This window comes from Carettochelys insculpta, chromosome 4, assembly GCF_033958435.1.
Source record: "Carettochelys insculpta isolate YL-2023 chromosome 4, ASM3395843v1, whole genome shotgun sequence".
Lineage (NCBI taxonomy): Eukaryota > Metazoa > Chordata > Testudines > Carettochelyidae > Carettochelys > Carettochelys insculpta.
The window spans coordinates 44,993,403-45,004,012 of NC_134140.1; the positions used below are offsets into that span (position 1 = coordinate 44,993,403).

Genomic DNA, 10,610 nt, shown 5'->3' on the forward strand with positions numbered 1-10,610 from the left:
TTACTCATTTTTCAGTTTAGAAATATTTCTGTGTTCTTAGAGATAGAGGGAGCTGTTGTACAACCTCTCATTCATTTGTACAATTGCTTTTATTTCTGTTATGAAACTCTCTTAGGCGCTTTATATCAAACTGAACAAAATTAGAAAATTTAGAAATCCTTCATGTCCATAGACATAATTGTGCAAACTCTTACTCAAGTAAGGAACTGTCCCTAAACATATACATTTGGTTTTTCTAGCTGTATATGAAAATTGGAAGATAAATAATAAATGCCGGTGCTGTTGAAAGAGGGTTGCTATCCCATCTACAATACAGTAAACCCTTGATGGACACAGCTTCAAGTTGCGCGTAACTTGCTATAACATGAGTAAAACACAACTTGATGCTGCTCTGCAGCCCCTTCTCGCAGCCGCACAGCTGTCAACCTGACAGCCACGCCACTCGGGGCGGGGGGGAAGGCTTTTAGCTCACCTAGCTGTCCACAGCTGCAGGCAGCTAGGCAATCTGAAAGCATCCCCCCCTGCCTTTCCCCAGCTCAGAGAAGGCAGGGGGAAGGAGCTTTAAGCTCTCTTAGCTGCCTGGAGCTGCAGACAGCTAGGGGAGCTAAAAGCCTTCCCGGAGTGGCACAGCTGTCAGCCTGATAGCCATGCTGCTGATGGAAGGCAGGGAGAAGACACCAGGCAACTGACCAGCCCTGGTGGGCTGTTCTGTTTGCCAGATCTGCAAGTGGAGGGGAGCTGTGAAACAAGCGGCAGCCTGGTTCCCATCTCTGCCCCTGTCCCTGACTTGCATGAAAATTCAAGGTATGCAGGGGTTGCAGGAACCGAACCCCTGCATAACTGGAGGGCTTACTGTAGAAGGCACTGTTACATATTACCAAGTATATGTGAAGTACCAGTTGTCTTCTGCAATTGAATTACAGCTTTGTGCCAGAAAGTGGAGGAAAACGTTGTGTATTATGGTGACATTAGCTGAACATATTTGATTTAAGGTTTTTTGTTTTCATTACAAATTCGTATGCTATATACAGAGCCTAGCACAAAGGGGTACATGATGGCTCCTAGGTACTGTAAACTCTTTCGTATACAGCATTCTATCATCTAGAACTCTTAACTGGCATTTTAACCATAAGTAAATTTTAGTTACATTTTCCATAAGTACAGTGTAGTGAAAGTAAATACAAATAAATACAGCAAATACATTATGAGATTAGTGTGCAATACTACTGTAGGTGGTAAATAAAATACCCTGCATACATTTTTGTTTGTTTAATAGCTAATCTTGTTTTTCTTTAGTGCTATGCACTGCTAGATATACCTCTCTCTTATCCAGAATATTTAAATATCCAGCAATGTCCTGGTCCTGCCAGATATGAAAGAGTTTCCTGTACTAGGATAATGCAAATAATATTTGCAGAATTTCATAGATGTTTTCTCTAAACTGAAAATTGGCCTTTTTTCGCAATGTCTCTGCTTAGGGGATATTCTTCTGATTCAAAATTCTAAAAAATTGCCCACTTGTACTGATGATCTGAAATTGGACCAAGAGGCCAAGTTAACCATTTTAGAGAGATTGCTTTTGTTGACTTTCAGTGGTTGAAATGTGTTTTCTGTTTTATTTGGCTTTTATGTTTATAAAATTTGGAAGACTAATTGTCTAAAAGAGATGACAATGTGCTGCCATGTTATTGCTTTTGCACTAACCAGAAGTTGTGCAGATGAGAGGCTGAGAGGGGTGTGGATACACTTGCAGAGTGGCTGCCTACCAGATGTTTGCCTGAAGCTCCAAATTACGTCATTTCATAATGAAAACACCAGTTTAGAAACTTTAAATTAAAATACTTACAATGTGTCTTGTGGTATGCTAGGGAGAAAACTAAGTGACTAGAGTATTTTTAAAAAAGTGATTGTATTTTATGAATAGCTTATTTTTTTAGAATAGATTAATACAGGTGAACTTTAAAAATATATATTTTGTCCATATCATTAATATTCTAGATGTGACACTGAAAAGAAGTTCTAAGGCAAACCTTCTTATTTAACCCTCTTCTTTAACTTGTGTATTGCCTGGCTACAGGAGGAGGTTGCTTCTGATTAGTGTGTGCAGTCACATAATCTATTTTGCATTATCTTTAGCAGATTCCATTGTTGTCAATCAACCTTTGCCATGTTATTCTACCACAGTATTGTTGTTATCATAATTTTGTCTGTGAATTGACTGGAAGTGCATGCCGAATGTGCCAGTAATGCAAAGGAGATCATTTGTCTTTCAAGCATAAAGGATCTGTTCCTGTTAGGCCAATATTTTGTTCTTTCTTCCCCACTTCTGAGTTGATACCTGAGTTGTACGATTAGTTGGCTAGAGAAACTCTTGTTAAGATTTCTCTTATGTGACACTGACATGTAAGAAATCCTGTCTACTCCATTGTTTCAAAAACAAAATGTGTCAAGATTTGTCACCTCTGTAACTTTTTTTTTTTTTTTTTTTAAATTTAGCTGCTGGGCAGCCGACAACATTGTGACATGAATTTCCCTCCTAAAAACTTTCTGCAAGAAGGAATTTTCCCATCATGTCTCTGGGTCTGTTTCCAGACAATCCCTTGTAAGAGCTCATATCCATGGACTTCATAGCTCCCATCTCATTTTGTAATGCTTATATAAAAGGCCGCATCTGCTACTTTAAAGCACAGTATGATTTTCCCTGTCTTCATTAATTTGCATAATATTTACAAAGAACACTTGTAATTAGTATCCAAAGTATTATTTCAAAAGAGGCTTTCCATATTTTCAAAACTATTTGATTTAAACCATTAATTTTACTCCTTTTAAAGTCAGAAGATTCAATAAACCCATTGTTTTCATATTTCTGTGAATTAAAAAATTTAGTTTACAGAACCTTTATGAAAGTTCTAGAACAGGTCAACTTGAAATGAGAAAGTATTTAAAGATAGCATCTAATTAGTGCATCACAGAACTAAATATCACAAGTGACTTTTCTTATATTACTGAAACTATATATTTTACACCGATCCATCAGTTTAATAATGCATCCTGTAATTCTAAAACATTTTGTTTTTATATGACTTTCAGTGGAGGTTAGTCTTTTACACAAGTTATTTCACCTTTAGCATTAGGATTTTTTCCACATGTGTATACATCAAATAATTTTCAATGCTATAGCTTGAGTCTGTCAAATGAAGATTTCTTCATGAAGCCTGAAAGAGTGCATGCCATTAGCAGTTGCAAAAATCCCCAGTAGGATGGTAAAGGGGAAATCCTTAACAAGTACCAAATTCTTGGGAAGCTTATGTGGATGAAGCTGAATGTATCAGAGGTGGGTTGTGGTTGTTGGTACAGCTAAGCCAATCTATTGGCTCATAATTTTCTCATGGCCAGTAGAGTTGTTACAAAAGAATCAGTTGTTTTTAATGAGATTCTGTATAGTATAAATACATTTACAAAGCAGACAGACTGATTTGGGATCCATAAATGGTCAATATAATTAGAATGTGTAAAACTACAGTTGTCATTCAGTGTAGTACATCAGTGGTTTTGAACCTGTGTTCCTTGTACATACAACCCCATTGCATTAAGTGGGATTTGTGAATCTATAAAGGAATGCAGAATGAAGTCCAGTCTAACACTGTACAAAACAAACAAAAGCTATTAAGCACATTTGGGTCAGTTGAACCCTACACGTTACAAGTACGTTCGCCCATTAGTGCATACCATTAGCTCACTGAATCAGCAACTGGAGCTGTGGGTAGAACTCAAGAACACACCTTAAAATTTAGCTCACACATTACAATTGAAAAATATTACAGTACTGGTTCTAACTGTACTACATGGTGAATTTCAGAAGGCTGATAAAGAGAAGTTATTCAAAAGCATTACACTTTCAGCAGTTCAAGGCGCTCTTTAAAATTGGAGGAAAAAATCTATTTATTCTGCCTTAAAACCATGGTCAAATAAATTGAGATTCCTTATTGTATGTAACAGATGTGTACACATCCATTGTCTTGATGTGTTAGTAAAAGGAAATAAGTGGATATTAGGTAAGCAATAATTTTTTCTAAGTGTTTATATAGGTAGCATCTATTTATTTAAAATGCTAGACAGTTCTTTGCAAGTTGCGTGCTCATGCAGAAATACTTTGTCACTGAAAACATTTGTACAATGTTGTAATTTTAAGACATTGTTGCTAATAGAAAGTTACATATTGTTTCATTAAAACTGTGCCTTAGAAACTGCAAAGCTGTTGCACACAGTGGTGACTTATGGATGCAATAAATCCTAAAAGTACAGCTCGCAAGACTTCACATGGGGATTTATTAAAAAAAAAAAAAAAAACACCCTACAAAAATAATTTAAAAAAATTGGGATACATACAGCAACACCCAATGTTTTGATTAACTATTTGCATGGTTTACTGTTCAATGTTTTGATAACCTTAATGTTTACACTTTGCATGTTGTCTTAATATTTTATTGCAAATAATGTACAATATAAAAATGCAAGATACAGGTTTTTTTTTTATAAAGTACTTCTGTCTAACTCCAGCTCTTACACGGAGTATGTGACTATATTATGTTCTGGGCCTAATTTTCAAAACATGACCTCCATTTTTGCATGCTTACTTATGGACATTTGATCTTAACCATTAACATTGAAGCACCGAAGTGATAAAATTTAGATGTGTAAATCAGTCACTTGTGTGCACAAAGTGTTCGTTGCATCACACAGATCTGGCCTGCTTCTAATGAAGTCGGTGGTAACACACAGTGCTTTTAGCAGAAGCACGACTGGAGCCAAAAATGCATGTGTAAGTTGGAGTTTTTATGTGCCGAGTTGCAAATATAAAAATGCATCTGATTGAAGCCTGTTGAAAATGTGCCCCTCCTTTCTCCCACATTTTCATATATACATATTTTAGTGGGGCTAATTATATATGTACCAAAATTAAAGGAAGCAAAATAAATCAGTGTTTTCAGACCACATATTTTTCCCTATGAACAACTATTCACCAGCACAGAACATCTTCTAAATTCTAATCGCCAATTATTTGTGTTTATTTTTTGTTTGGAGCCTGTCCCCTGGCGGTTCAGTTGCGCTAAGACTAAGCTTTTTCCAGTGCAAACATCAAGTTGATTTTTTGTGGTTGCAAGAAAAGTGCTTGCTTACTCTGAGCTACCCTGTAAATGTTTGTTTCACAAAGTGATATAGTGTTGCTGGGCAAGTAATATGCAACTGTTTAGCACTTGCAAAAGCTTATTTACCACCTTGTTACTCCAGCAAATGTGGATAACTGTCATAACCATTTTCTTATGTATTTCACTGCCCCACTTTCATAGTGGTTTTTCTTATACTTGATGGATAGTGTAATAGATGGAGTACTATTGTAGCTGTCTCTACAGGACATAGAGGTTGGTGAGCTAAAAGGGATCCACCTTATATAGAAGCACAAGCCCGGCCAAGAACTATTGTCCTAGCTGAGCGGATGTTCAGTACACAGTTCTTGTGCTCTTCGCTCCCCCTATTTATTCTAAACTGCCTCCGGTAAGGAGAGGAAATAGTCTAAGACGCGACGGCTTTTCTAGTTAATGTATGTTTACAAATAAAAGGTTGAATAAACGTGGTGCGGTGGTGATTGGTCTTGGCAGGTAGAACTGCCCTGGGCCTGGGCCGTCGCTGTCTGCTCAGTTCTTCACCGCCACGTCCCCGCCCGGGGCTAGGGAAGAGCCTGTGGCGTTAAGCGGGGCCGCGGAGGGCGGGGAACGGGAGCCACAGCCCAGCCCTGGGTGCCGCTGGTCTTCGCAGGGCCCCGGCTCGGAGAGCGCCCTCCGTCGGGGTCGCCCGAGTCGGGCGGCAGCGGCGGTGCCAGCGGCCCGGGACGCCAGTGTTCTGTGCGCAGGACGCGTGCGGGTGCAGCTGCCGGCCGCCAGAGGCTGCTGTGGCGCCGGCATTGAGAGCAGCGGCGTGGGAAACTGACTGGGCAACAGGCGAACTTGGCGGCCGCCCGCCCGCAGCTCACCCGGGGCGGCCCCTAGCCTGGCGGGGGGGGCAGTGACCGCCTCTGGCCTCGAGCTGCCCGGCCCGCAGTGGGGTGCCCGAAGGCTCGGGGCGAGGAGAAACTGTAGGGAGGCGGTGCCTGAGCTGAGCTGTTTCTCCAGCGCTGCCACTGGGGCAGGGGCTGCCTCTAACAACAGCGCTCCCTGGGGTGGGGCTCGGCGCCAGCAGTTATAAACTTCCACCCCGCCTCCCCCTGCAGCTGCCGCCCCGCCCTGCTCTTCCCTCACCATTTCCCTTCCTCACCCAGCTTCCACCCTGACCTGCCTCTTTCTGGTGACACTAGTGTGGCAGAGTGGAGCAGGCTAGGCTTGTGGCCAGATCGCTTATCCGTGCTAGAGCCAGGCCCCCCTGCTGTCCTCCCAGGCTGCCCTGGACTCTGTCCCCCCAAAGCAGGGAGCCCAGGGTGGTTGACCTTGGCTGTCCCATGGATAGGAGAGCTCTGTTCTGGGGCACCACCAAAATTATACAAACCTGGCACCCAAGCACTGAACTTTATGGCCATCCAGAAGATGATTGTTCAGACCAGAGACAGCCTCACTATTCCAGCCTATAACTTCTACCACTAGTACTACCAGCAGAAATGAGGACCTGCAAACCTACACATAAAAATCCTCTGAGACTATTGCAATAGATAGGTCATAATTTACTGCTTCTGGAAGTCTCCCAAGGCCTCCTCCCCCAGTGATGCTCCTGCAATTTAAACAGAGGGTGCATGTAGTGATAGAAGAATGTTAGCAGTAACATTATGAGGTGTATTCAGCTTTCTTATCTTGAGGCTTGCATGCTGATTTTTGGTTAAGCTTTCCGTTTTTAATATGGTAACACCTTGTTGAACTGAAAGATTTGATGATTTTGCTACATTTTTCCAACAAAATTTCTCTGATATTTTGTCAATGATTTTTAAATCTGAAAACTTCACTAAATCACTTAAATGCAACCCTTCAAAAAGCACCCCCTCAAAACAAACACAAGACTGAAAAGTCTCCTAGAGGTAGTTGTGCTACTCTGTATCTTCACATGACAGAGTAGTCCTGTAGCACCTTAAAGACTAAAATATTATTTATTAGGTGATGAGCTTTCATGGGAGAGACCCACTTCTTCTAGTTAATCATCTAATAAATAATATTGTTAGTCTTTAAGATGCTACAGGACTGTTTTGTTTGTTTGGACAAGATTGAAAGAAGAACATACACATGTAATGCTGAATAGCTAATACTAAACACGATAACTTGTTATACCTCTTGCCAAGAGAAAGTTAGTGTGGCATTAGGAAAAGAACTTGTATGGTGGAGACTGCAGCTGTATGATATGCCTATTTCTGTTCCACTGGACCACAGTTGGATTCAAAAATTAATTTGCCACTTTCAAAAACAACTCTGGTGCACAGATATATTTAGCATTCATACACATGATGATTGGAGGTATGTGTGTTTATTATTTGGACTAAATCAGATGATTCCAGTTGTCAGTGTTTCTAGTTTGTTTAAATCAAAATGTAACTGTGGCAGTGTTTTATATATTAAATATATGTGTGCAAAGCAATTATCTATTTAAGGGATGGTGAATAATGTCCTTTTGCCCTCAGCAATATGCAAATAACTTGCTGTGTTTGAATGGTTTGTAGCAGAATCCGATTCATTTTCCTTGAATGAAAAGTGCTACTTTTTCTTTATGCTGTATAGGAATAGAAGTCTTTATTCCTAGCAATGCTTTTGCTAGTAGTTTTTTGTTATTAAAGGTTATCTGGAACCAATGAATAATACACCATTCTCCATTTGGACCATAGTCGCTTTTTAAGGTAGTTCTCTGAATAGTATAAAGGCTAGTTTGATTTGACTGGATGTTATGGTCCTGTTATAAATATAAATATTTGATCATAAAAAATGAAAATATGTAATATATTTATAGTTAAAGAGCATTATTTCAGCTGACACTTGTGTCTGTATTGGTGAGAGTCTAAGCTGTGCTATCCAAGTATTGTCAAATGTTGGAGCAATGATAATGAAATTCGAAACTTTCATGTCTCCATCACTTGGCTGAAATCAAAGCAGTAGCACCCAGTTTATCTGATTCCAGCAATGATGATGAAATTCCAAACTTTCATGTCTCCATCACTTGGCTGAAACCAAATCCAGTATCAACCAGCTTATCTGATGGCAGCTCCATGTTTCACACGGAAAAGATGATTGCAGTTTAGTTCTCAAATATCTGCATTACAAAACTACTTTCACAGCTGGCATGCCTATTGGCAGTCTCAGTGGCAAGGTCAAAGATTGAGAAGACATGAAGATTAAACTATTTTTTTCAATCCTTGATATGACCATTTCAGGTCAGTGTTGAGTTTCATTGATTGGACAGCATAGATGATGCTTATGGTTTACCCATGCTGAAATTCTTCTATTTACAGTGGTATTTACTCCCTAGAAACTGGGTGACAGAACCAGTGCTATGTATGGTAATATCTGCATTACAGCTATCATATTTTTATCATGATGAAAATTCATGTCATGTAGCATCACTGTTGGTCAAGAACAATGTAGTATATGAAATAATCTATTTTTAGTGAGGTTAAAGAATAATCCTTGAAATAAACAAAATAATTGAATTACATGGATGTATGTACTTAATTTATGGAATGGAGAACTTATAATCAAATAGTTTTGCCTTCTGAGTGCCTTTTCTCTTCCTTGACAGCTAAAACATCAGCTTATTGTGCATGCAATAAAAGAGTTAATGGAATTCCATTCTTTTGCTGCTTTGGGTGTTTTTTCTGGAGTGATTAAGAACTCAGTTGCTGCATCTGCATTCTGTCTCTCATCCCATTCTATCCCAGTTCCTCAAAGCTGCTGATGAGCCTAATATGTTTCATACCTACGAGTTGGAGGTTCACAATTTGTGGATGTATTTGCATGAGATAACACTGGATGGAAGCAGCATATGCAAAATACGGAATGTTCTGAAACAGTCTACATCAACAAAAATTGACTCTTTCCTCCTGCAAAATTCATTTAAATTTTGCAAGAATCAGGAGTAGTATGAATATGTCCACTTACTTGAGCTTGATGAGGTGTTTGATCATCAAAAAGGAGGTTACCTAGTTCTGCATCAGCTAGTCTGGTGGTCTTCCTGGCTTTCTGTTATGCCTGCTATTCAAACTGTTGGACAGATTAAAATTACAAGACTTGAGTTAAAGAGCATTTTGTAGTGAATATAAGTTAAATGTTTAGGCTTTAAAAAAAATTCCAGTGGCTGAATTTTTCAGAAAAACAGACAATGAAATATGGAGGTACAGAGCCACAGGCAAAAGAAAGAGGACATTGCAGAAAACATTAAAACAGAGGAAGGCTGACTACGTTTAAGAAAGGTGACTTGTGTTAATCATTGTTAGTTATCAAAGGCATTACACATAGAATGAAGACTAATACACTTGGCTAAGCTGAGAATGGTTCAGAAACTCCTCGCAGAGAAGTTATAATAAATTATACTCAAGATCAAAAGTTGCTGTAATGAGAAAATGAGACCCTCAGATAGAGAGAGCTGACATCCAGTAGGTCAAATAAAAACACAAAGGGTGGGGGCAACAAAAACTGTTTTTTCCATTTACCAGCCAAAATACTAAGTCATTTGGTCAGTGCGAAGAAACTCAAAGACATATAAATCTCCATCTGGCTCCTAATCCAAATTCCAGCTCACCCTGAACGATGTTTCACCATAGTTTGTTTCGAAAGCTGCATGGACTTGTGATAAAAAGTTTTTGCGTTACGTACTGAGGTTTGGGAACTAGGGATGCTGGAGGTGCCACAGCATCCCTGGCTTGAAGTGATTTCCATCAAGTACAGGGTTTACAATATTGGTCAATGGCTCTCAGCACCTGCACTATACAGTGTGTTTCAGCATCACTGACTGTCCTGTATTGGAATATAGCACAGGAGAGAAAAGGGCACTCTTGCTTTTATATTGTATTTTACCATCACTATCCAGTGTACAAAGTTTGTAAGGATTATCCTTCAGAATGTCTTAAACAGACATGACTTCTGCTTTTTTGCCCATGATTTTCTCACTTGCACTGTAAAATGTTCCTGGATTAGTTGCTGTGCTTTTTCAGCTTGTGGGGAGGGTTTTAAATCAACATAGGCACTGCTGCTCCATAAACTTTGGAAAGCTAACAGGAAGCAGAGGTGGGACCCTTTCAATTTATGGGTTTCCTAAATAAATATGTAAATAACACAGTCCAGGCACATACTATCTACAAGAATGGTAGCAGAGGTACTATAATTGTTAGTTTTAATCAGAATCACAAACACCCCTGCTAGGCACAGAATAATTATAATATCTAGTTTCACATGGATAAAGTGGGATACAGAAACCTCAAAAGAGAATGGGAATTTGAGTTGCACCCAAGTGACAACTCCCAGGAGGCATTGCAGCAGCATTTCCAAATAACAATTTGTGGGTTTCAGCCAAAATTTTCTGGAATTTGAATTTCTACTGAAAATTGTGTGTGTACATACACGCACACGTTCCTGCACATACCAGGGTAT

General features: G+C 39.4%; 1 protein-coding gene across 8 annotated transcripts in view; it reads left to right on the forward strand.

Moving 5' to 3' along the window:
• LIMCH1 (LIM and calponin homology domains 1) overlaps positions 1-8,677 on the forward strand; it is a 308,724-nt gene extending 300,047 nt beyond the window's left edge. For all 8 annotated transcript variants that reach the window (XM_074992680.1, XM_074992679.1, XM_074992678.1 and 5 more), the window contains one exon: positions 2,497-8,677. In XM_074992680.1, coding sequence (XP_074848781.1) covers positions 2,497-2,522 — 26 coding nt within the window. In that variant the 3' untranslated portion in view covers positions 2,523-8,677. The remainder of the gene's footprint in view (positions 1-2,496) is intronic.
• Positions 8,678-10,610: the final 1,933 nt, after the last annotated feature.